The following is a 27296-nucleotide window of genomic DNA, read 5'->3' on the forward strand; positions in this document are numbered from 1 at the left end:
TTAATCCTTCCCTCAGGTCTGTCGGACAGGTTGTGCAGTCATGTCTGGGTTGGCTGCGTTGTGTTTCCTGCTTCTGCAGACAGGAGCTTGTGGATTTGAAATATTAGGATGGTTTTTCAGAGGAAAATCTCTGACTCATGAGGATATAACGGAGAGAGCGATCTTAAATACCACTGTGCAGGTGTGCCGTGCTCTGGCTCTGGCTGAGGGCAAAGACTTCACATTTCCTGTAAGAATTTAATTCAACCAAATATATTTTTTAAACTGTAATATTAATACAGTAAATGCAACATCAGTCTCTCTCTCTCTCTCTTTGTGTGTGTGTGTGTGTGTGTGTGTGTGTGTAGCCACAGCCTTTCACTGCTGAGTCTGTTGCTGTTGCATGTGGAGCATCAAAATCATCCAAGAGTTTCTGCAAAGCCATCAGTTTAATCCAAAGGAAGAATTGGAATGTAGACCTTTTTAGATTCTACAGCTCCCGCCATCACTTTGACGATGAGACATTTATAGAGGGAAGGAAAATCATCACAGAAGGATTATCAGCTGTGAAGGCCAGCAACAAACGAGAGAACTTTGAAGCAGCAAGAGAAAAACTGGGGAATATATTACATCCTTTACAGGTAATACTAATGATCTTATTTCCATCACAGTTATTTTATGAAGAAAACTCATGTTTTGATAGCGTGAAGTAAATTGAACTGCAAAAATGCTTATTGATATAGGAAGTAATCTTGGTATTATATGAATTAGATATTGCTTTTTGTAAATAACTTTGTCTTACTCTTTAAATCTGAAGGACTTCTACAGTCACAGTAACTGGGTGGAAATGGGAAGCAATCTTCCAAACTCCAATCTGATCAGAGCAGGCACCAGCATTGGTAACATAGCAGGTAAATATAATGTCACTGTGTGTTTGGATGAAATAGAGAAGAGGAATGCTTAAGATGCTACTAGAGCAAAACTTCACCACCTTGTTTACTTGTACCTTATTGATCTAATTGTACCAAACATAATCCTTCAAAAATGTAAAGATTGTGTCTTTTAACACCACACACACTAACTGCTCTTAACATATATAACATACCTGCACCTATGTCCACATTCACTTTTACCAGTGTTGCCACTGTCTGGTCAGATGTTAAACTGCATTTTGTTGTACTTGTGCTCACTGTGTCCAACAACAATCTGAGTCTAATCTAATCTACAGCTGAGAGCAGAGCAACCTGTCGCAACTGTGATGGAGACGACTGCAGAAACAACATTTTGGAGGATATCCTACAGGAAAAGATACTTACCTCAGGATATTTTAATTTTGTGCCTTTTCTCTCTGATAAACCCAAAGGTAAATGTTTTCATATTAATATGTAATGACCTTTATTACTGAATAGCATACTTGCAAACTGTCAAATTTAGTCACAGGCTGGTCCTTTGTCAGGATCATTTCAAACCAAATGACATTCACATACATGTATTTGGCAGATATAAACACATATTTACACAGAATATTGTCACTTTAAGAAACACGTGACGATGCACGTGTAAATCTGTATGAAGTGTTTTGTTCTCATTTTGTTTGTAATGATAAACAGGAAAATGCAGCCATGGAGGACTATTGGATCGAACAAGTGGCATAGAGCCCACAGGTGGGATCAACAAAGACAAGCTTGATTCCAACCATGGATTTCTTCACACTAAAGCAGCAAGTGTGGCGATTGCTGCAACCAGTGAGCTTCTAGAGGACATCCGAGGGGCTGCTGGAGACAGAACATTCCTACAGTATAAAACCCATTCTGCATGTTTAAGTCACAGTAACTGTTTTTACTATAAAAAGGTGAATTACAACGTGTCCCTTACTTTTTGTCTCTGTCCATCTCTCTTCATCCCTCAGGATGATGGGAATCACCAGAGGAGCCAGTAGACCTCTGTGTTTCGTGATTGACACAACAGGAGGCATGGGTGATGAGATTGCAGCAGTGAGGACCGTCACTGCCTCCATAATCAACAGTAAAGTGGGAACAGAGGATGAGCCCTCAGTTTACATTCTGGTGCCATTCAATGATCCAGGTACAATTTTTAATACTCCACCTTTATGCTGTTAAGTTTATGAGTTTACCCAGTTTTTCTGCTAAACTGTAACTATGGAAACAATCAGCTTTATTTCATTTGTTGTACTTTTGTGGGAATAATTCCAACAATACTTGAGCACTAGAATTTGTGCAAAAACAGTCTTTTTGGAAATTATGAATCACTATACAGTAACCAAATACAAGTTCAAGATTAATAAAAAGATTTTTCTCCCGTCTCCACCCAGAGTTTGGGCCACTGATAAGGACCACAGACCCAGAAGTCTTCAAGAATTCCATTAATTCACTGTCAGCGTCTGGTGGAGGAGATGCTCCAGAAATGAGTCTTTCAGGACTTCGGGTGCTGTCTTTAAACCTACTTCAAAATCTGTCCCTGCAAAATTTGATCATGTTAAAAAAGTTGAAACTAAACTACTCTTGCTGTCCTGTGTCCGTCCTGTAGCTGGCTTTAACTGGTGCTCCTTCAAATTCTGAGATCTTTGTCTTCACCGATGCATCTGCTAAAGATGCAGACCTGAAAAGTGCAGTGATCGCACTCATTGAGCAGACCAAATCAGTGGTGAGTGGTATTGTGTTAATGTGTAATGTAATATTGAATGGAAATTAATAGTGTAATGAACGTGTATCAAGCAATTTAAAGGAATGTAATGCAACTATTTCACCTTAAAATAAAGCTTCAGAATCATTTTGATGGTATACTGATTTGTAATATGGAGGACATCGCCTGTTTCAGTCCACTCTACACCCCTGAATGCCTGCTCTTGCATTGTGTAACTTTGGCTGAGTGGGTACGATTTCATTTTCAGGTGAACTTCATGATTACCAGTGGTCTTGGGTCTCAAAGACAGAGTGATAACAACCAACAACTCAGTCAGATAACGAGATCAGGTGCCCAGGTGTACAAAGACCTGGCTCAGGCTTCAGGAGGTCAGGCTATTGAAGTCACAAAGAGTGAGCTGCTTGAGGCTACAAGCATCCTAACAGAGTCTACCAGCTCCTCTCTGGTATTAACAAAATGCTCACACTGGCATCAGCAGTTACTTTGATAAGTTTGAAAAAAATCAGTTGTGTCACCAGTTTCATTTAATCTCCAAGGTAACCTTCCTGCAAGCAGCCAGGAGCCCAGGAATGGCTGAAAATTTCACTTTCACAGTTGATGAGTCAGTAAGAAATCTCACAATTTACATCACTGGGCAACTGGTCACCTTTACTCTCATCAGTCCCTCAGGTAATGTTTCATTGTTAATACTTAAACTAATGAAGTCTGGTAAACTCTTGGCCATTTAATCAGTGCGCTTCATTTCTTTGCTTTTCTTCAGGTGTGTCTCAGAGCAGTGCTGACACGACAGGATCACTGATCATTTCGTCCCAGTCAGTGGGAAACTTCCAGACTCTACGGCTACAACAAGAAGTGGGACTGTGGGAAATTAAAATGATGTCAACAAACCCCTACACTCTGAAGATCGTAGGTGAGGCCTCCATGATTATGTGGCTGAATCGCTAATTAACTGTTTCGTTATTTTATGCATAATTATCCTTTATCTTGAATGGCCAGTTCACCCAGATCACAAAAAAGTGGTATGTTGCGATGCACATGTGTTATTATCTAAGGTTTTTAGATGCTAAGCTTTATGCTATCAACCCAATACAATAGAGGTAAATGGATTTTGTTTCTGGTGCTCAAAAGGTCAGAAACAATATGTCTTTCCAGAGACAATGTATCTCATCAACTACTGGATTGTCATGAAATTTTATCCAGACATATTATTTGTGTTCTCCAGATTTAAGATAAAATTGCAAGATAAAACAAGGCAAGTGACTTTTACTTGGTAAACCTGGATATACTTTTTTTTCAATGTGACTTTTTTATTTGCAGGTGAGAGTCCCATTGACTTCCTGTTTGATTTTTTGGAGGTGTCACAGGGCCCACTGGGAGGTTTTGAAGTCTTAGATAATCGTCCCAGAGCTGGTAAAGGACCCAGAAATTTGCAATATGCCAAAATAATTTGATCAATTCAGGCATACTTGAATGGACTTTCTGTTTTTCCTGAAGGTGTTAACGGTAGCCTGAGGGTGACGGTAATTGGCAGTGACTCGGCCACATTGTCAGAAGTCACTCTGGTTGAATCATCGGGGTCAGGGAAGGTTAACGGCAGCGTTGAGGCTGTGGGTGGAGGAGACTTCCTAGTTCGGTTTGACAGGATACCATCGGCAGAGTTTGTGGTGCTCGTGAAGGGACAGAACAGCAACGTTTCCTCCAGAGCTTCTTCCCCAGTGTTCTTCCAAAGGCAGTCAACCACCAGCATCAGTGCCTCTACTCTGACTGTTACTGCTGTAAGTAAAATGCATCTAAAAACCTATGATATGTCTTCGAAGGAAGATTGAACTGCAGTAGTCTTTTAATGTCACAACTGATACTGACTATTGTCTGACTTTTTTCAGGATGCTTCAGACAGTGTCTTAGTACCAGGAGTACCACTCTCTGTTCCCTTCTCTGTGGTGACTAGCGGTGCAGGAGGAACCTTCAGCATCCAAGCTACCAATGACCAAGGATTTACTTCAACTTCCCCATCCAGTTTATCCCTGGGAACTGGAGGCCATGCTAATGGTATAGTGACCATCACAGCACCTCCTGAAACCCCATCTGGTACTGATGTCACCTTGACCATTGAGGCAGATGCTCCGGGAGGCACAGACACCAACTATGTTGTGCTGCGTTTCACTGTCCTTAGACCGGTAATGGAAGAAAATTACATCTTAGTAAATGTTAAGGCAGGGAATGGTCATTAAGTCTCATTAAACCCCTCCATCATCATGTTTGCTGGTTGAATCGCTGATGTACAACTATGTGACTTTTTCTACTTTTCTCTTCAAAGGTGACTGATTTCACTCAGCCAGTATGTCAGCTGATCAGCCTGCAGTCCAACTGCTCTGAAACCTGCAGTCTGTCGATGTGGGAGCTCACTGTTCAGGTGACTGATGGGGCTGATGGGACGGGCATCGACCGCATTAGCCTCAAACAAGGCAATGGGACCATGAACACGAGCCTGGTCAGTGGCAGTGAGAACGTAACGCTGGTGTCCTACAACGCATCTTGCTGTTCACCTGATGTGGATCTGCTAGTTGTGGATCAGGTGGGTAATGTAGCCTCCTGTTTCTACACTGTCCGGAAAATAACTGCCACCACCAGCACACCAGCTGTGAGCATCACTACAAACACCATTAGTAGTACCCCACAGCCTCCAACAGTCGCAGCTGTTGTGTCTTCATCCACCACAGCTGTCCAGTCTTTTCTTCTTTGCCTTGGCATCACGATTCTAGGTCTCAGTTTACCATCTGAAATGGGGATCAACTGAGTCTTTACATGTTTGTGTGGTGAATAATTACATTTTAAAATATTCTTTTGGCTTTTGGAAATCAACTACTGTATATACTGTATACACTCAGTTGTCAGTTCATTAGGTTATGTCATTATATATCAGTTTATGGCATTGACCAGTGCCATGAAACATCACTTGTACCATGGAACAACTGATTATACCATCTATTACCATTATTATACATTAGTAGTTTTTTGTAAAGTAAGATTGTAATGTTCAGCTTTTATTATACCACTATACTCTGAGGTGTTTCTAATATTTGGTCTGTTGTCATTGATGAATATAAACAGATTTAGTTGGGTGAACTTAATAACTTGACAGCTGAGTGTGTGTACAACTGTGTGATCAATACTGCTGTGAAATTTACACTTAAATCTTACAAGCTACTTGATGCCATTGGGAAGAAAAACTTACTTTAAAAGATTAATGGGGTTGTGTGTGTGTGATTACAACACAGACCATGTGAACATGTCAGTTATGATACTTAAATCAAAATTCATATTACAGATACTACTGCTGATATTAAGTTGTGGAGTGGTATTGTTGATTGAACAATTGCATTTATTTGATCTTCTAAAGTTAAATCTACATCTGAGGCTTGCTTCTTACATGTGATTAAAAATAATAATAATACATAAAACAAAACAAGAACAAGGACAAAACATTAAAGCTGAATAAAAGTTATGCCCACTGTGGTCTTTTTAGGAGTGTGGTGACAGTTCAAAGGTTTAAAAAAAGGTGACCTAGCAGTGTCATCAGAGGGAAATAACTTTATTAGATAGTTATCATAAAAATGTAACATAATGAGAGGAAATCACACATGTCAAAAGGAAACAAAGTCTTGTCTACATACATGAACTGTTCTGTCACTTCACAGGGGAGCAGCAGAGAATAAACATGATTCCTCCCCAAACCAAACAGGAACAAAACCATTAGAGCTCCATCTAGTGGAGGAAGAATGACCATTCCTGACTCATATACTAGTCACTGAGATACTTTGGTACGTCACCATTAGTAATCCTTGAACCATGTAGGAGATGCAAGATCGAATTCCACAACTTTCATATGTTTCAAACCCATACAGGTTTTTATCTGGTCAGTCAGACAGAGTGCATTTCCCTATCCATACAGTCAAATACACACACATATAGCCTTCCAGTTTACTGTGTCAAGTATCATGTTCGTGGCAGAATGGACAGTCCAGTGTGGTGTGCTGTATCTCTGTGCAAATGTGGTCGTTTAATATGATGCCGGCAGATAAGGAGCAGTCTCCCACCTGTGGCACTGTTGGTAAGTATGGTTGGTGTATACGGCATGGAGACATTTTTGATCCCTCTCCAGATCTGTATCTTTTTAAAAAATTTTAAGTCATACAGAATTATTCGCTTAGAATAAGGATTTATGTCTGATATGGTTTTTCCACACAAAAACTTCAGTTATCTCATCAAAATTTCTTGAAATTGTGTCTACCCCTTCAACTTCACTGAAACGTCCACAATCTCTGAATGTGCAAACATTGTCCATTTCAGAAGTATAAGTACTGGATATTAGATACGTCTGAACTGTAAAGTTCATTCTCTGTATACACTCACCAACCACTTAATTAGGTACACTTTAGTAGGACCCCATTTTTCCTTCAGAACTGCCTCAATTCTATGTGGCATAGATTCAACAAGGTGCTAGAAACATTCCTTAGAGATTTTGGTCTGTATTGATATGATGGCAGTTGCTGCTGATTTTTTGGTTGCACATCCATGATGCAAATTTCCCAAAGGTGCTCTATTGGATTGCGATCTTGTGACTCTGGAGGTCAGTTGAGTACAGTGAACTCATTGTCATGTTCAAGAAATCAATTTGAGATTATTTGAGCTATGTGACATGGAGCATTATCCTGCTGGAAGCAACCATCAGAAGATAGGTACACTGTGGTCATAAAGGGACGGACATGGTCAACAACAATACTCAGGTAGGCTGTGGCATTTAAACAGTGCTCAGTTTGGTACTAGGGGGTCCAAAGTGTGGCAAGAAAATATCACACCATTACATCACCAGCAGCAGTCTGAACCACTGATACAAGGCAGGGTGGATCCATGCTTTCAGGTTGTTTACGCCAAATTCTAACCCTACCATCTGAATGTCACAGCAGAAATCGAGACTCATCAGAGCAGGCAACATTTTTCTTGTATTGTCCAATACTGGTGAGCCCACGTGAATTGTAGCCTCAGTTCCCTGTTCTTAGCTGACAGGAGTGACACCTGTTGTGGTCTTCTTCTAACAAGTGGTTATTTGAATTACTGTTGCCTTCCTATCCCCTCAAAGCAGTCTGGGCATTCTCCTCTGAACTATGGCATCAACAAGGCAGAGAACTGCCACTCACTGGATATTTTCGTTGTGTTAACAAGTAGTTGAATGGCTGTACCTAATAAAGTGGTCAATGAGTTGATTTGATTTGCACAAATTAATAGAATAAACTCCATGATTGTTGAAAACCCTTCTTCCTGTTCAGTCCCAGGAAGCTGACAAAAGGTTCTGTCCATATTGCATTCAAATCACAGTAACTACGATTAAAAATGTCTTAATTTTGATTTGATTTCTCTCCCTGTCTGAGCTGCAGTTTCTGGTGAAACAGTGCCCTCCACACCCACCTGTGATATATAGGAAGTATGGTTGTTTCAAACCACAGCTGACCTAGCAGCACACATGAGATGGCTGCAGCTGCTGTCAGGTATGCACTTGATCCAAACTCCCCCAAGTAGGAAAGAAGGATCCCTGAGCCTGAACCTTCACTCACTGCGACCAACAAAGGGGACGGGTGGCGGCTGTGGACATAAGCTACAACCTGAAAATGGAGGACATTGAAGATATCGTCAGTGTCAGGTAAAAAAAAAAGTGCAGGTTGAAATATAAGAACAACTATTTGGTGGACTGACATGAAACTGACATTCTCAGAGGATTAATCTTACCAGCTTTCATGATCCTTTGACTTTTCCTCTAATGCAACCATGATATTGACATGTTTTGCTTTTCATGACACATATTGACAACTGTTGGATGGATTGCCATGAAATGTGGTATAGACATTCATGGTCCCCAGGGGATGAATCCTAATGGTGATCCCTTAAGTTTTCATCCAGTATCAAAATGTCAGTTCTTCCAGTACTTTGGTTTACGACTTAATACCTGTAAAACCACCCCCCATGCCACACCGTAACTGATAAGAGGCCTGGATCAGAGCCTGAACACATCATGTTGAGCTGAATTTGATATTTCCTCTAGTTGACTGTGCATTATTTGAGTAAGTTACTGATTTTTGTTATGGTTATTGCTGTTCCTTTGTTCAGTTTAAGTAAGTCATTGATATTTGATATACTTACTGCTGTTGATTTGTTCAATTGTCAAAGAAGTCTTTGATTAGATTTCTTAGAACACACCTGTTTACTGATTATAGTTTCCTTTTTCCTTTAAGCTATTAAATCAATTACAGTCAACCACCTATTGAAGAGGAAATCCTTTGGTGCCAACAGATAATAAATTGTTGAATGGCTCTCCTTTGGTCTTCATGCCAGAGCAATTCAATTTACTACTTTGACTCTCACAAACTGCTGTGAGAGTAGGTTGGATATTCAGTTACTGGATATAATTTTAGGAACAGGTGTACATTTTAAATGAAACCAATTTTTACTGATAAATCAGTGAATACCTGAACCCATGGATTTTTGGCATTTTAAACATTTGTTTTTCTGACTCATGTAATATTTACAGATAACTGTTTGTTTTAAATCTTTGTAGCCATGTATTAATGTTATGAAAATTAAAGTAACATTATGCAACTATTTTACTTTACAACTTCAGAATCACGTTGATGGTAGAGAAATGCATAACGCTTTACTACACGCTGCAGACATGTCTTCTGTTGCCATTGTTTTTAGGTCAGGTGTTTTCAGGTCAATATAACCTCTATTATAGTTTGCCCACACTGAAACACTGAGGTCAATAAAACAGTAAAATCAAGGATGTGATGACTCCACCCTGGACCTGGAGCATTATAAGTGATAGTGTCTCAATAATTAAGCAGTTTACTGGACGACATCAAGACCTAAGGTACAGTATAGTCATATCTGACTTTCTTATCTTCTTCTTCTTCTGGTGATGAAAAAAATTAAATTTGAATAAAAATAATTTGACATAAGTTAGATTTTTTTTCTTATTTATATAAGAAATTATATAAATAAGAAAAGTACCTAACTTAATGTTGTGACATACTATGTTATACAAGATATGATATATATATATTTATGCTATTTTTATTCTGTGCCAGAACAATGTTTGTTTGTTTTTTGTTATAGTGTTTCATTTGTTTGTTTGTTTTCTCCATCTTGGATTTTGAAGGATTTAAGAATTTAATGCTTTGTAGGTGCAAATAACAATGGCTGCCATTTTAACTACATACTATGCTAACTTTTAAGTGATGCTACTACTAAACTACTAAATTTTTGTTTTAATAACTACCAGTAACTATCAAAAGTAACTCAAATGAAAACTATTTTTGGTTTGATTTGTCCTCTGAATGTGAATATTTGTGTGCATTTAACTTTAACTTTAACTTCTTTTTAAAAAAAACAAATTTGTTATGAATCAAAAAGCTATTGACAAGGTCAACAAGAGTGTTAAAGTTTAACCCTGATTAACTAAACTGCTGCTGTAGCATTGATGTCACCTTACATTACTTGAGGAAGGACTGGCCTTAATTATGTTGTTTGCCTCATTTATAACCAGGAAGTTAACTTTGATTTTTAATCCTTCCCTCAGGTCTGTCAGACAGGTTGTGCGATGATGTCTGGGTTGGCTGCATTGTGTCTCCTGCTTCTGCAGACAGGAGCTTATGCATTTGATATATTCGATGGAGATTCTCTGAATCACCAGGAGATCACTGAGATAGCGATCTTAGAGACCACTTTGCAGGTGTGCCGTGATCTGGCTCTGGCCGAGGGCAAAGGATCCATTCCTCCTGTAAGAATTAAGCGCTGTTAAATTTATTTCTTATTTTCTGAATAATAAATATAATTTCATTCTAGAATAAAACAGTGTGTGTGTGTGTGTGTGTGTGTGTGTGTGTGTGTGTGTGTGTGTGTGTGTGTGTGTGTGTGTGTGTTTAACCACAGCGTTTTTCTGCTGAGTCTGTTGCTGTTGCATGTGGAGCATCAAAATCATCTAAAAGTTTCCGCAAGGCCATCAGGGTAATCCAAGACCAAAACGAAGGAGTAGACAAACGTTATTTCTACAGCTCCCGCCATCACTTTGACGATGAGACATTTATAGAGGGGAGGAACCTCATCACGAGAGGATTATCAGCTGTGAAGGCCAGCAACAAACGAGAGAACTTTGAAGCAGCAAGAGAAAAACTGGGGAAAATATTACATACTTTACAGGTACTACAAATGATCTTATTTCCATTACATTTCGTTATTTCATGAGGAAAAATTGTGTTTTGAAATAAATAAATTGTATGAAATTGCATGAAATAAATTGAATTGTAAAGCTGCTTGTTGATACAGGAAATAGGAAATAATCTTGGTATTAAAAAATCTAGTTACATATTGCTTGCTGTGAATAATTAATTTGTCTTACTCTTTAAATCTGAAGGACTTCTACAGTCACAGTAACTGGGTGGAAATGGGAAACAATCTTCCAAACTCCAACCTGATCAGAGCAGGCACCAGCATTGGTAACATAGCAGGTAAATATAATGTCACTGTGTGTTTGGATAAAATAGAGAAGAGGAATGCTTAAGATGCTATTAGAGCAAAACCTCACCCCTTGTTTACTTGCACCGTATTTATCTAATTGCACCAAACACTGTCCTTCAAAAATGTAGGGTCCCTTTTTCATGTGTTTGCTGCTTATTTGATCTGCATTTACTGTTAATACTGTTGCCACTGTCTGGTCAGATGTTAAACTGCATTTTGTTGTACTTGTGCTCACTGTGTCCAACAAAAATCTGAGTCTAATCTAATCTACAGCTGAGAGCAGAGCAACCTGTCGCAACTGTGATGGAGACGACTGCAGAAACAACATTCTGGAGGATATCCTACAGGAAAAGATACTTACCTCAGGATATTTTAATCTTGTGCCTTTTCTCTCTGATAAACACAAAGGTAAATGTTTTCATATTCATCTGTAATTATCATAATCACTGAATCTTGTGTACTCTAGAAACTGCCAGACTGGGTCATGATGACTATTTACCTATTTCGTCAATTGTTATTCTGTTTGGACTCTTTTCAGACCATTGATAAAATTAATAAAACTGATAAAACACATCTTTACACAATGTTGTCACTTTAATTTAAGAAACTTGCAATGTTCTCTAAAGAAGATGCACGTGTAAAGCTGTATGAAGTGTTTTGTTCTCATTTTGTTTGTAATGTTAAACAGGAAAATGCAGCCACGGAGGACTATTTGATCAAACAAGTGGCATAGAGCCCACAGGTGGGATCAACAAAGACACACTTGATTCCTGCCATGGATTCCTCCACACTGATGCAGCAAATGTGGCGATTGCTGCAACCAGTGAGCTTCTAGAGGACATCCGAGGGGCTGCTGGAGACAGAACATTCCTACAGTATAAAACCCGTTCTGCATGTTTAAGTCTCAGTAACTGTTTTTACCATAAAAAGGTGAATTACATCCTTTTCTCTTACTTTTTGTCTCTGTCCATCTCTCTTCATCCCTCAGGATGATGGGAATCACCAAAGGCAGACCTCTGTGTTTCGTGATCGACACAACAGGAAGCATGAGTGATGACATTGCAGCAGTGAGGACCGTCACTGCCTCCATAATCAACAGCAAAGTGGGAACAGAGGATGAGCCCTCAGTTTACATTCTGGTACCGTTCAATGATCCAGGTACAATTTTTAATACTCCACCTCCATCTTTATTTCATTATTTTTATAGGAGTAATTTCAACAATACTTGAGTGCTATAATTTTCTGGAAAAAAAACTTTTCGTAAATTACAAATTACTCACAAAATATAAGCTCAAGATAAAGAATTTTTTTTAAAATTCCCCCATCTCCACCCAGAGTTTGGGCCACTGATAAGGACCACAGACCCAGAAGTCTTCAAGAATTCCATTAATTCACTAAGAGCAACTGGTGGAGGAGATTTTCCAGAAATGAGTCTTTCAGGACTTCGGGTGCTGTCTTTAAACCTACTTCAAAATCTGTCCCTGCAAAATTGGGTCATGTTAAAAAAGTTGAAACTAAACTACTCTTGCTGTCCTGTGTCCGTCCTGTAGCTGGCTTTAACTGGTGCTCCTTCAAATTCTGAGATCTTTGTCTTCACTGATGCATCTGCTAAAGATGCAGACCTGAAAAGTGCAGTGATCGCACTCATTGAGCAGACCAAATCAGTGGTGAGTGGTACTGTGTCATTGTAAAACATGGAGTGGAAATGAATAGAGTAATTTGTCTGTATACAGTACTTTAAAACAACATTAAACAGCTATTTTACCTTAAAATAACAGCATTCCCACTTTACACACCCAAATGCCTGTTCTTGCATTGTGTAACTTTGGCTGAATGGGTACGATTTCATTTTCAGGTGAACTTCATGATTACCAATGTTCTTGGGTTTCGTCGTCGAAGACAAAGTGATAATGACCAACAACAGCAACAACTCAGTCGGATGACGAGATCAGGTGCCCAGGTGTACAAAGACCTGGCTCAGGCTTCAGGAGGTCAGGCTATTGAAGTCACAAAGAGTGAGCTGCTCGAGGCCACAAGCATCCTAACAGAGTCCACCAGCTCCTCTCTGGTATTAACAAAATGCTCACACTGGCATCATCAATGATTTTGATACGTTTGAAAAAAATCAGTTGTGTCACCAGTTTCATTTAATCTCCAAGGTAACCCTCCTGCAAGCAGCCAGGAGCCCAGGAATGGCTGAAAATTTCACTTTCACAGTTGATGAGTCAGTAAGAAATCTCACAATTTACATCACTGGGCGCACTGTCACCTTTACTCTCATCAGTCCCTCAGGTAATGTTTCATTGTTAATACTTAAACTAATGAAGTCTGGTAAACTCTTGGCCATTTAATCAGTGCGCTTCATTTCTTTGCTTTTCTTCAGGTGTGTCTCAGAGCAGTGCTGACACGACAGGATCACTGATCATTTCGTCCCAGTCAGTGGGAAACTTCCAGACTCTACGGCTACAACAAGAAGTGGGACTGTGGGAAATTAAAATGGTGTCAACAAACCCCTACACTCTGAAGATCGTAGGTGAGGCCTCCATGATTGATGAATACTTAGCTTTATTTTATTTTAGATATAACCAACCTTTACCTTGAATGACCAGTTCACTCAAATCACAAAAGAAAGTGGTATGTAACCATGCACATTGTCTAAGGTTTTGAGACATCCAAAGCTAAGCTTTTTCATTTACATCCAATACAGTGGACATGAATGAAAAACCTTAGCATTGGGTATCTCATCCAATACAATCAACATAAATGGAACCTTGTTTCTGGTGCTCAAAAGTTCAAAAGCTATATGTCTTGCCAGAGGCAATATCCCAGATATTCTGAATGATCTACCACTTTGATCCAGACTGAAACATCTCATGAACTACTGGATTGCCATGAAATTTTGTCCAGACATATTTTTTGTGTTCCTCAGATTTAAGATAAAATTGCAGGATAAAACAAGGCAAGTGACTTTTACTTGGTAAACCTGGATGTACTTTTTTTTCAATGTGACCTTTTTTCCTACAACTTTTTTTTTTGCAGGTGAGAGTCCCATTGACTTCCTATTTGATTTTTTGGAGGTGTCACAGGGCCCACTGGGAGGTTTTGAAGTCTTAGATAATCGTCCCAGAGCTGGTAAAGGACCCAGAAATTTGCAATATGCCAAAAATAATTTGATCAATTCAGGCATATTTAAATGGATTTTCTGTTTTTCCTGAAGGTGTTAACGGTAGCCTGAGGGTGACGGTAATTGGCAGTGACTCAGCCACATTGTCAGAAGTCACTCTGGTTGAATCATCGGGGTCAGGGAAGGTTAACGGCAGCGTTGAGGCTGTGGGTGGAGGAGACTTCTTAGTTCGGTTTGACAGGATACCATCGGCAGAGTTTGTGGTGCTCGTGAAGGGACAGAACAGCAACGTTTCCTCCAGAGCTTCTTCCCCAGTGTTCTTCCAAAGGCAGTCAACCACCAGCATCAGTGCCTCTACTCTGACTGTTACTGCTGTAAGTAAAATGCATCTAAAAACCTATGATATGTCTTCGAAGGAAGATTGACCTGCAGTAGTCTTTTAATGTCACAACTGATACTGATATATTGTCTGATTTCCCCCTGTTTTCAGGATGATTCAGACAGTGTCTTAGTACCAGGAGTACCACTCTCTGTTCCCTTCTCTGTGGTGACTAGCGGTGAAGGAGGAACCTTCAGCATCCAAGCTACCAATGACCAAGGATTTAGTTTAACTTTCCCATCCAGTTTATCCCTGGAAACTGGAGGCCATGCTAATGGTACAGTGAACATCACAGCACCTCCTGAAACCCCATCTGGTACTGATGTCACCTTGACCATTGAGGCAGATGCTCCGGGAGGCACAGACACCAACTATGTTGTGCTGCGTTTCACTGTCCTTAGACCGGTAATGGCAAAAATCAGTAAATATTAAGGCATTAAAGCCCTCCATCATTGTGTTTGCTGGTTGAATCGCTGATGTAAAATTATGTGACTTTTTCTACTTTTCTCTTCAAAGGTGACTGATTTCACTCAGCCAGTGTGTCAGCTGATCAGCCTGCAGTCCAACTGCTCTGAAACCTGCAGTCTGTCGATGTGGGAGCTCACTGTTCAGGTGACTGATGGGGCTGATGGGACGGGCATCAACCATATCAGCCTCAAACAAGGCAATGGGACCATGAACACGAGCCTGGTCAGTGGCAGTGAGAACGTAACGCTGGTGTCCTACAACGCATCTTGCTGTTCACCTGATGTGGAGCTGCTAGTTGTGGATCAGGTGGGTAATGTAGCCTCCTGTTTCTACACTGTCCGGAAAATAACCAGCACCACTGCCAGCACCTCCACACACACCACCACTACCACTACCAGCACCAGCACCACCACTACGAGTACACCAAGTGTCAGCATCACTACAACCACCATTAGTAGTACCCCACAGCCTCCAACAGCAACAACTGTTGTGTCTTCATCCACCACGGCTGTCCAGTCTTTTCTTCTTTGCCTCAGCATCACGATTCTAGGGCTCAGTTTACCATCTGAAATGGGGATCAACTGAGTCTTTACATGTTTGTGTGACACAGAATTATATTTTAAATATTCTTTTGGCTTTTGGAAATCAACTACTTTACATACTACATACACTCAGTTGTCAGCTATCAGCTACACACACTAAAACTAATGCAGTCTAATATAAAAACAGTGCAATAAAATCTATGAACCATTTCCTAGAAAGAAATTCAGTTAAGAAGCTAGAGGTAGGGTATGTTTTCCCATTTTTGTTTCATGGCATAGACAATGTAAACATGTCAGTTCAATTTCATACTGCAATCAAGACTCATTTCATTCGCTATTGGTACTACTGCTGATACAAAGTTGTGGAATGGTATTGTTGATCGAACAATTACATTTATTTGATCATTTAAAATCATATCTTCCGTTCACCTGAGGCTTGTTTCTTTACATGTTAGTGTGGTAAAGAATTACTGAGAAGTGTTTCTAATATTTGTTCTCTTCTTCTTGATGAATATAAATGGACTTAGTTTGGTGAACAGCCTGACAGCTGAGTGTATGCACAACTGTGTGAGCAATACTACTATAACATTTACATTTAAATTTTACAAGCTACTTGATGCCATTGTAAAGCTTAATGGGGTTGTGTGTGTTATGATTAAGCCATAGACCATGTGAACATGTCAGTTCAATTATGATACTCCTATCCATTGTGTAATAATACAATAATAAAAAATACACAATAAAGATAAATAAAAAGTAGCAGAGAATAAATGTGATTCCTTCACAAACCAAACAGGAATGAAACCATTAGAGCTCCATCTAGTGGAGGAAGTATGAGCATCCCTAACTCATATACTAGTCACTGAGATTCTGAGATGCAAGATTGTATCCACTAGTATGATATGATGTTTCAAATCCATGCAGATTTTAGGAGCACATTGTTATAGTTATAACAATGTTTGTTATAGTTATTACTATTCCTTTGTTCGGTTTGAGTAAGTTATTGATATTTGATATACTTACTGCTGTTTATTTGTTCAATAATAAAAGAGGCCTTTGATTATATTTATTAGAACACACCGATTATAGTTTCCGTTTCCCTTTAAGCTATTAAATCATCTGTCACAGTAAACCATCATCATCATTCATCACTGAATCCTTTGGAACAGATAATAAATTGCTGAATGGCTCTCCTCTGGCCTTCATGCTTTAACTAGTTCAGTTTATTGCAGTGACTATCTCACAAACTGCTGTGAGAGTGGGTTGGATGTTCAGATACTAGATATCATTTTAGGAACAGGTTTGCAATTCAAGGGAAGAGAATAGTGAATAACTGAACCAACGGACTTTTGGCATTTTGAACATTGGTTTTTCTGACTCATGTAATACTTACAAGTAATCTTATCTGTGGAGGAATCACTTCCCTGTTCAGTGGGTGTTTGCGCTGTGAGGAACCTGCTGATCGTATCTCAGATAAACAATGTTCACCTCCTCCACAAGCCTCCATCATTGCAGGCATCAGTATCCCTGTGTGTCTGACAGATTGAAGATGTTTGTACCTTTGAAGTTGTTCACCTTGTACAGTACAGAAAGCCTATCCTTACTTCTGAGAAGCTTAACCACTATCGGCCTTGCTTTTTCTATAGTTTCTCAAAGCAGTTAACACACTCTAGTTCCATATGTGTGTGGTCAACTTCAACAACTTCAAGTTTTTCTGACATGATTTGTCTGATCTCTTCCTCAGAGTCAGACCATTTTTTATGGTCAGTCCCTGGAACTCCTTCAATGATCAAATTCACCAAGTAATCTGTTTTACCATCTGTGTTGTTAAGGCATAAGCTAGCTGTCCCTGTTCAGTGATTTTTAACTCATCCACTTCCTTCTGGTCACGTATACACACCTTTTGTTGGAGGAGGTCGTGAGCATTTAAAACAAAGCCTTTGTCATTACTTTTATTGGAGTAAGTTCTTGGGAAAGAGCTTAAGGCAGTTTAGAGGGTGATATAACCTGTAGTCATGAGAGAAGAAATCTTTTTTCAAATTTATAGAGCTGTTTAAATTGTAATTGTAACATGAGTAAGGTGGAGTGTGAGTATTGTCCTCTGTCAGTCCTTTTATTGTACTGTAGCACATATCGTAATATCACCTGCTCCCAGGTACTTAAACTGTGAAAACAGGTTTCCCACACAACTTAATCATGAGAGATGAAAACGAAAGAATTCAAACAGATACAGCAGAGAGGCGGTTATGATTTGCTTCATTTAATATAACAGTAAATCTGTTTGTTATCTGCCTGCAGTGTGCTTCTCTTTTACCCTCAACCACACACACACACACACACACACACACACACACACACCCCCACAAACCGAAGGGAAAATAATATATTGAATGAAAAAGAGGTTTAAACATCTCAGATTCAGGAAATCCTTGTATCTGTGTATTAATGTTCTGAAAGACAGTTAATGCAACATTATGCAACTTTTTAACTCAAAATAACAGCTTCAAAATCATGTTGCTGGAAGAGAAGTATGTAACGCTTTACTACACAATGCAGACATGTCCTCTGCAGCCATTCAAAGACAGAAAAAACTTTGAAGTAAAAATTCATTGTTTTTCAATTCAGATGTTAAACCACACTCTTTAATCCACCACAGTCTGCTACAATGCATATTAAAAAATGCAATATCAAGTAAATACACCTGTTGAGATTATAGATAATAGTAAATTAAATATTAAAGTATAATACATCTGTTGTTATGATAATAAGCCACTTAAGGCAGAACGAAACATTCTAGTGGCTGAAACACTGAAGATTAAAAAAACAAACAATGAAATCATAACCCTGATGCCAAGGTAACAGGTCAAACAAGTCCAACAAAGTAATGACTCCTCCCTGGACTTGGAGCATTATAAATGATAATGTTCTAATAAATAAGTAGTCTACTGGACGACATCAAGACCTAAGGTACAGTATAGTAATACCTCTTTTGTTTGTTTTTTGTTTTTTAAGTAAAGAGAACTACAGTAGCTATAACAACATTTTGGTTTAATAACCAACAATAACTATCAAAACCTTGTGATGTTCAGAGCACAAATCAAACCAAAATTTGCTTAAGGTTTGATATGTCCTCTGAACATGTATATTTGTGTGCAATTAGACAAGTTTATCTTGAATTTTACCAAATTTATTCTGTATCAAAATCTTAATTAAGGGGTGATTTTACCCAGACTGTGGCTCTATAGCTCTGGGACAAATATAATAATAAATCAGTCATCACAGAATAGTACGCAGTCAAGAATGTCAACTAAAAAGCAAAAAGGAACAATAGGAATTTAATGTGGCAGTAAAAAAGTGTAAGGCAGCGCCTTTGGTCATAGTGCATGATAAGATAAGATGAACCATAGTGGACCTATCTGCTTAAACTAAGTCGGAATCTACTCCACAAAGGAAAGCCGTCAAACATCAAGGCAAAGAATGAAAAACTCAGCTGCTGTTGATTGTTATCTGAATGTTAACCCTGGTCAGTTTTTTTATCATCTGACACCACCTGGGTAAGGACTGCCCTTACTGATACTGTTTAAATCGTGTTAGGCCGTCCTTGATAAACTAGCTGTGTGTTTTTAATCCTTCCCTCAGGTCTGTCAGACAGGTTGTGCAGTCATGTCTGGGTTGGCTGCGTTGTGTTTCCTGCTTCTGCAGACAGGAGCTTGTGGATTTGAAATATTAGGATGGTTTTTCAGAGGAAAATCTCTGACTCATGAGGATATAACGGAGAGAGCGATCTTAAATACCACTGTGCAGGTGTGCCGTGCTCTGGCTCTGGCTGAGGGCAAAGACTTCACATTTCCTGTAAGAATTTAATTCAACCAAATATATTTTTTAAACTGTAATATTAATACAGTAAATGCAACGTCAGTCTGTGTGTGTGTGTGTGTGTGTGTGTGTGTGTGTGTGTGTGTGTAGCCACAGCCTTTCACTGCTAAGTGTGTTGCTTTTGCATGTGACACTGCTAAGTCTGTTGCTGTTGAATGTGAGGCGTCAAAATCATCCAAGAGTTTCCGCAAAGCCATCAGTTTAATCCAGAGGAAGAATCGGAATGTAGACCTTTTTAGATTCTACAGCTCTCGCCATCACTTTGACGATGAGACATTTATAGAGGGAAGGAAAATCATCACAGAAGGATTATCAGCTGTGAAGGCCAGCAACAAACGAGAGAACTTTGAAGCAGCAAGAGAAAAACTGGGGAATATATTACATCCTTTACAGGTAATACTAATGATCTTATTTCCATCACAGTTATTTTATGAAGAAAACTCATGTTTTGATAGCGTGAAGTAAATTGAACTGCAAAAATGCTTATTGATATAGGAAGTAATCTTGGTATTATATGAATTAGATATTGCTTTTTGTAAATAACTTTGTCTTACTCTTTAAATCTGAAGGACTTCTACAGTCACAGTAACTGGGTGGAAATGGGAAACAATCTTCCAAACCCCAATCTGATCAGAGCAGGCACCAGCATTGGTAACATAGCAGGTAAATATAATGTCACTGTGTGTTTGGATGAAATAGAGAAGAGGAATGCTTAAGATGCTACTAGAGCAAAACCTCACCACCTTGTTTACTTGTACCTTATTGATCTAATTGTACCAAACATAATCCTTCAAAAATGTAAAGATTGCGTCTTTTAACACCACACACCCTAACTGCTCTTAACATATATAACATACCTGCACCTATGTCCACATTCACTTTTACCAGTGTTGCCACTGTCTGGTCAGATGTTAAACTGCATTTTGTTGTACTTGTGCTCACTGTGTCCAACAACAATCTGAGTCTAATCTAATCTACAGCTGAGAGCAGAGCAACCTGTCGCAACTGTGATGGAGACGACTGCAGAAACAACATTTTGGAGGATATCCTACAGGAAAAGATACTTACCTCAGGATATTTTAATTTTGTGCCTTTTCTCTCTGATAAACCCAAAGGTAAATGTCTTCATATTAATATGTAATGACCTTTATTACTGAATAGCATACTTGCAAACTGTCAAACTTAGTCACAGGCTGGTCCTTTGTCAGGATCAGGATTGTATGCTGGTATAATGACGATTCAAATTATTTAACATTTTACTAAATCGTTAGTCCATTTGGGCTCATTTCAGGTTATTGATAAAAATGTGTGTATTTCTATTCACAATGTATAAACAATGATTTGCAACCTGAGATGTTGAGTGTTACACATGTATTCGTGCTGTTGCAATACTATGTTACATTTTGATTCACAACATCTTCTGAAATATCATTTTTTTGTGACAACCAACAAACGAACATTACAGCATCTGTATTCAAACCAAATGACATTCACATACATGTACTTGGCAGATATAAACACATATTTACACAGAGTATTGTCACTTTAAGAAACACGTGACGTTCTCTAAAGAAGATGCACGTGTAAATCTGTATGAAGTGTTTTGTTCTCATTTTGTTTGTAATGATAAACAGGAAAATGCAGCCATGGAGGACTATTTGATCGAACAAGTGGCATAGAGCCCACAGGTGGGATCAACAAAGACAAGCTTGATTCCAACCATGGATTTCTTCACACTAAAGCAGCAAGTGTGGCGATTGCTGCAACCAGTGAGCTTCTAGAGGACATCCGAGGGGCTGCTGGAGACAGAACATTCCTACAGTATAAAACCCATTCTGCATGTTTAAGTCTCAGTAACTGTTTTTACTATAAAAAGGTGAATTAGAACTTTTTCCCTGTCCATCTCTCTTCATCCCTCAGGATGATGGGAATCACCAGAGGAGCCAGTAAAGCTCTGTGTTTCGTGATCGACACAACAGGAGGCATGGGTGATGAGATTGCAGCAGTGAGGACCGTCACTGCCTCCATAATCAACAGCAAAGTGGGAACAGAGGATGAGCCCTCAGTTTACATTCTGGTGCCATTCAATGATCCAGGTACAATTTTTGCTTTTATGCTGTTAAGTTTATGAGTTTATCTAGTTTTTCTGCTAAACTATAACTATGGAAACAATCAGCTTTATTTCATTTGTTGTACTTTTGTGGGAATAATTCAAACAATACTTGAGCACTAGAATTTGTGCAAAAACAGTCAATTATGAATCACTACACAATAACCAAATACAAGTTCAAGATTAATAAAAAGATTTTTCTCCTGTCTCCACCCAGAGTTTGGGCCACTGATAAGGACCACAGACCCAGAAGTCTTCAAGAATTCCATTAATTCACTGTCAGCGTCTGGTGGAGGAGATGCTCCAGAAATGAGTCTTTCAGGACTTCGGGTGCTGTCTTTAAACCTACTTCAAAATCTGTCCCTGCAAAATTTGATCATGTTAAAAAAGTTGAAACTAAACTACTCTTGCTGTCCTGTGTCCGTCCTGTAGCTGGCTTTAACTGGTGCTCCTTCAAATTCTGAGATCTTCGTCTTCACCGATGCATCTGCTAAAGATGCACACCTGAATAGTGCAGTGATCGCACTCATTGAGCAGACCAAATCAGTGGTGAGTGGTATTGTGTTAATGTAAAAACATATTGAATGGAAATTAATAGTGTAATGAACGTGTATCAAGCAATTTAAAGGAATGTAATGCAACTATTTCACCTTAAAATAAAGCTTCAGAATCATTTTGATGGTATACTGATTTGTAATATGGAGGACATCGCCTGTTTCAGTCCACTCTACACCCCTGAATACCTGCTCTTGCATTGTGTAACTTTGGCTGAGTGGGTATGATTTCATTTTCAGGTGAACTTCATGATTACCAGTGGTCTTGGGTCTCGTCATCGAAGACAGAGTGATAACAACCAACAACTCAGTCAGACGACAAGATCAGGTGCCCAGGTGTACAAAGACCTGGCTCAGGCTTCAGGAGGTCAGGCTATTGAAATCACAGAGAGTGAGCTGCTCAAGGCCACAAGCATCCTAACAGAGTCCACCAGCTCCTCTCTGGTATTAACAAAATGCTCACACTGGCATCAGCAGTTACTTTGATAAGTTTGAAAAAAATCAGTTGTGTCACCAGTTTCATTTAATCTCCAAGGTAACCCTCCTGCAAGCAGCCAGGAGCCCAGGAATGGCTGAAAATTTCACTTTCACAGTTGATGAGTCAGTAAGAAATCTCACAATTTACATCACTGGGCAACTGGTCACCTTTACTCTCATCAGTCCCTCAGGTAATGTTTCATTGTTAATACTTAAAGCAATGACGTCTAGTAAACTCTTGGCCATTTAATCAGTGCGCTTCATTTCTTTGCTTTTCTTCAGGTGTGTCTCAGAGCAGTGCTGACACGACAGGATCACTGATCATTTCGTCCCAGTCAGTGGGAAACTTCCAGACTCTACGGCTACAACAAGAAGCGGGACTGTGGGAAATTAAAATGGTGTCAACAAACCCCTACACTCTGAAGATCGTAGGTGAGGCCTCCATGATTATGTGGCTGAATCGCTAATTAACTGTTTCGTTATTTTATGCATAATTATCCTTTATCTTGAATGGCCAGTTCACCCAGATCACAAAAAAGTGGTATGTTGCGATGCACATATGTGTTATTATCTAAGGTTTTTAGATGCTAAGCTTTATGCTATCAACCCAATACAATAGAGGTAAATGGATTTTGTTTCTGGTGCTCAAAAGGTCAGAAACAATATGTCTTTCCAGAGACAATGTATCTCATCAACTACTGGATTGTCATGAAATTTTGTCCAGACATATTATTTGTGTTCTCCAAATTTAAGATAAAATTTCAAGATAAAACAAGACTGACTAACAAGACTTTACTTGGTAAACCTGGATGTACTTTTTTTTCAATGTGACCTTTTTTCCTACAACTTTTTTATTTGCAGGTGAGAGTCCCATTGACTTCCTGTTTGATTTCTTGGAGGTGTCACAGGGCCCACTGGGAGGTTTTGAAGTCTTAGATAATCGTCCCAGAGCTGGTAAAGGACCCAGAAATTTGCAATATGCCAAAATAATTTGATCAATTCAGGCATACTTGAATGGACTTTCTGTTTTTCCTGAAGGTGTTAACGGTAGCCTGAGGGTGACGGTAATTGGCAGTGACTCAGCCACATTGTCAGAAGTCACTCTGGTTGAATCATCGGGGTCAGGGAAGGTTAATGGCAGCGTTGAGGCTGTGGGTGGAGGAGACTTCTTAGTTCGGTTTGACAGGATACCATCGGCAGAATTTGTGGTGCTCGTGAAGGGACAGAACAGCAACGTTTCCTCCAGAGCTTCTTCCCCAGTGTTCTTCCAAAGGCAGTCAACCACCAGCATCAGTGCCTCTACTCTGACTGTTACTGCTGTAAGTAAAATGCATCTAAAAACCTATGATATGTCTTCGAAGGAAGATTGACCTGCAGTAGTCTTTTAATGTCACAACTGATACTGACTATTGTCTGATTTCCCCCTGTTTTCAGGATGCTTCAGACAGTGTCTTAGTACCAGGAGTACCACTCTCTGTTCCCTTCTCTGTGGTGACTAGCGGTGCAGGAGGAACCTTCAGCATCCAAGCTACCAATGACCAAGGATTTACTTCAACTTCCCCATCCAGTTTATCCCTGGGAACTGGAGGCCGTGCTAATGGTACAGTGAACATCACAGCACCTCCTGAAACCCCATCTGGTACTGATGTCACCTTGACCATTGAGGCAGATGCTCCGGGAGGCACAGACACCAACTATGTTGTGCTGCGTTTCACTGTTCTTAGACCGGTAATGGAAGAAAATTACATCTTAGTAAATGTTAAGGCAGGGAATGGTCATTAAGTCTCATTAAACCCCTCCATCATCATGTTTGCTGGTTGAATCGCTGATGTACAACTATGTGACTTTTTCTACTTTTCTCTTCAAAGGTGACTGATTTCACTCAGCCAGTATGTCAGCTGATCAGCCTGCAGTCCAACTGCTCTGAAACCTGCAGTCTGTCGATGTGGGAGCTCACTGTTCAGGTGACTGATGGGGCTGATGGGACGGGCATCGACCGCATTAGCCTCAAACAAGGCAATGGGACCATGAACACGAGCCTGGTCAGTGGCAGTGAGAACGTAACGCTGGTGTCCTACAACGCATCTTGCTGTTCACCTGATGTGGATCTGCTAGTTGTGGATCAGGTGGGTAATGTAGCCTCCTGTTTCTACACTGTCCGGAAAATAACTGCCACCACCAGCACACCAGCTGTGAGCATCACTAGTAGTGTCCCACAGCCTCCAACAGTCGCAGCTGTTGTGTCTTCATCCACCACGGCTGTCCAGTCTTTTCTTCTTTGCCTTGGCATCACGATTCTAGGGCTCAGTTTACCATCTGAAATGGGGATCAACTGAGTCTTTACATGTTTGTGTGGCATAGAATTATATTTTAAAGATTCTTTACATACTACATACACTCAGTTGTCAGTTTATCAGTTACACACACTAAAACTAATGCAGTCTAATATAAGAACAGTGCAATAAAATCTATGAACCATTTCCTAGAAAGAAATTCAGTTAAGAAGCTAGAGGTAGGGTATGTTTTCTCATTTTTGTTTCATGGCATAGACAATGTAAACGTGTCAGTTCAATTTCATACTACAATCAAGACTCATTTCATTCGCTATTGGTATTACTGCTGATACAAAGTTGTGGAATGGTATTGTTGATCGAACAATTACATTTATTTGATCATTTAAAATCATATCTTCCGTTCACCTGAGGCTTGTTTCTTTACATGTTAGTGTGGTAAAGAATTACTGAGAAGTGTTTCTAATATTTGGTCTCTTCTTCTTGATGAATATAAATGGACTTAGTTTGGTGAACAGCCTGACAGCTGAGTGCATGCACAACTGTGTGAGCAATACTACTATAACATTTACATTTAAATTTTACAAGCTACCTGATGCCATTGTAAAACTTTATTTAAAAGCTTAATGGGGTTGTGTGTGTTATGATTAAGCCATAGACCATGTGAACATGTCAGTTCAATTATGATACTCCTATCCATTGTGTAATAATACAATAATAAAAAATACATAATAAAGATAAATAAAAAGTAGCAGAGAATAAATGTGATTCCTTCACAAACCAAACAGGAATGAAACCATTAGAGCTCCATCTAGTGGATGAAGTATGAGCATCCCTAACTCATATACTAGTCACTGAGATTCTTTTGTACGTCACCATTAGTAATCCTTGAACCATGTAGGAGATGCAAGATTGTATCCACTACTATGATATGATGTTTCAAATCCATGCAGATTTTAGGAGCACATACAATCACATAACTACAGCCTTCCAGGTTACTGCGTCAGGTATCATGTTCGTGGCAGAGTGGATAGTCCGATGTGGTGTACTGTATCTCTGTGCGAGTGTGGTCACTGTAACATGATGCCAGCAGATGAGGAGCTGTCTCCCACCTGTGACACCACTGGTAAGTATGGTTGGTGTATACGGCATGGGGATCTGTGTCTAACTTAGAAGATTATCTAAAGTTTTTTAATTCACGGTTAATGTGGGGGCCTCAACATGTCCAGCAACTCTCTGTGTGGAGGAATTGTTTGACATTTTGGGGAATATGCATTTTGGTGAGGAAAGTTAAGTACAGACAGCAGTTGTTTAGCTTATCGTAGCATATGCAGACTGAAACAGATCTGGCTCTGCTCAGTAGCTAAATAAGTCTGTTCAAACTGTTTAACTAACTAACATGTAATAGCTTGTTTGTTAGATACATGAGGCATTTCACATACTTGTTCAAGTTGTCATTATAGTTGATTTTAATTTTTATTTCCCCCACAGGTCCAGCTAAACTCTGCTTTGTTGTTTTTGCAGGTGAACTGAAATGTTCATGCTGAAAATCTAATTTGTTCCCCAAAGCAAGTTCAACTGTTTTGTTCTCTGTACTTCCTGTCAATAACCAGTGCAGCTAGAAAGAAGTTTATCAGTCATATTTCTGCATGTCCAGATGTTGCCAGTCTATTTGTAATGGTAGAGCAAAGGAGTGATAATGAAAGTCACTGTCACAGTTTTTCTCTCACTCAGATAAAGGCTAATAACACAGACACAGACAGACAGTTATGCTCCTTTCAATAGTAACCCTAAAGGAGCAGCAAAATTATTATCAACTACCTCATTAGTATCTGTAAAGTGTTTGCCAGTGTGTGTCTTTGTTTTACTTCTGTTAAGAAGAATGTAACATGTCATCCAAAATAAGCGCCGATAACCAGTCAGTTTTGCACTGGTCACACCCACACAGAGAACACCTGTGTGAGCAGCAGAGACAAACCTTTAACTGTTTTAGGCGAAATTCAATACTATCACTATATCTCACTGTGGGTTTTTATGCCTCCGCACCAGCGACAGTTATGACCCGGAGGCCTTATGCTTCCCAAGAACAACTTGAGAAATCACAGTTTTGGTCATGACTCAAGAATTCATATGCCAATCATGATGAAATACACAGACATGGATTGACTCACTGGCAGAGGCATACCATACCTCTGAAACCAAATGAAAATCCTGAAAGTGCTTTTGTGCCATCAGTTTGATAACGCCCACATGACCTAACTGAC

At 39.4% G+C, this 27296-nt stretch overlaps 2 protein-coding genes across 4 annotated transcripts; both read left to right on the forward strand.

Annotated features, from left to right (window-relative positions):
* The first annotated feature begins 20 nt into the window (after positions 1-20).
* Positions 21-16338, forward strand: LOC108893466 (von Willebrand factor A domain-containing protein 7). Of its 2 annotated transcripts, XM_018691522.2 has the most exons (16): positions 21-229; positions 348-620; positions 797-890; positions 1208-1342; positions 1590-1776; positions 1889-2064; positions 2312-2424; positions 2527-2643; positions 2891-3088; positions 3180-3312; positions 3404-3553; positions 3961-4053; positions 4138-4418; positions 4527-4820; positions 4961-5405; positions 15733-16338. In XM_018691522.2, the coding sequence occupies exons 1-16, from the start codon at positions 41-43 to the stop codon at positions 15765-15767; spliced, it is 2913 nt and encodes a 970-aa protein (XP_018547038.1). In that variant the 5' UTR covers positions 21-40; the 3' UTR covers positions 15768-16338. The 2 variants fall into 2 exon arrangements, with proteins under 2 accessions (XP_018547038.1, XP_050934726.1); XM_051078769.1 differs by lacking the exon at positions 4961-5405 and having other exon boundaries at positions 15231-16338.
* On the forward strand, positions 9559-25783 carry LOC108893465 (von Willebrand factor A domain-containing protein 7). 2 transcript variants are annotated; one of them, XM_051078771.1, is made up of 16 exons: positions 9559-9565; positions 19364-19576; positions 19691-19993; positions 20170-20263; positions 20581-20715; positions 21235-21421; positions 21521-21696; positions 21928-22040; positions 22143-22259; positions 22505-22708; positions 22800-22932; positions 23024-23173; positions 23603-23695; positions 23780-24060; positions 24176-24469; positions 24610-25783. In XM_051078771.1, the coding sequence occupies exons 2-16, from the start codon at positions 19388-19390 to the stop codon at positions 25075-25077; spliced, it is 2937 nt and encodes a 978-aa protein (XP_050934728.1). In that variant the 5' UTR covers positions 9559-9565; positions 19364-19387; the 3' UTR covers positions 25078-25783. The 2 variants fall into 2 exon arrangements, with proteins under 2 accessions (XP_050934728.1, XP_018547037.1); XM_018691521.2 differs by lacking the exon at positions 9559-9565 and adding an exon at positions 18685-18691.
* The last annotated feature ends 1513 nt before the right edge of the window (positions 25784-27296 follow it).

The sequence above is a fragment of the Lates calcarifer genome, linkage group LG20, assembly GCF_001640805.2.
Source record: "Lates calcarifer isolate ASB-BC8 linkage group LG20, TLL_Latcal_v3, whole genome shotgun sequence".
Classification (NCBI taxonomy): Eukaryota; Metazoa; Chordata; class Actinopteri; family Centropomidae; genus Lates; species Lates calcarifer.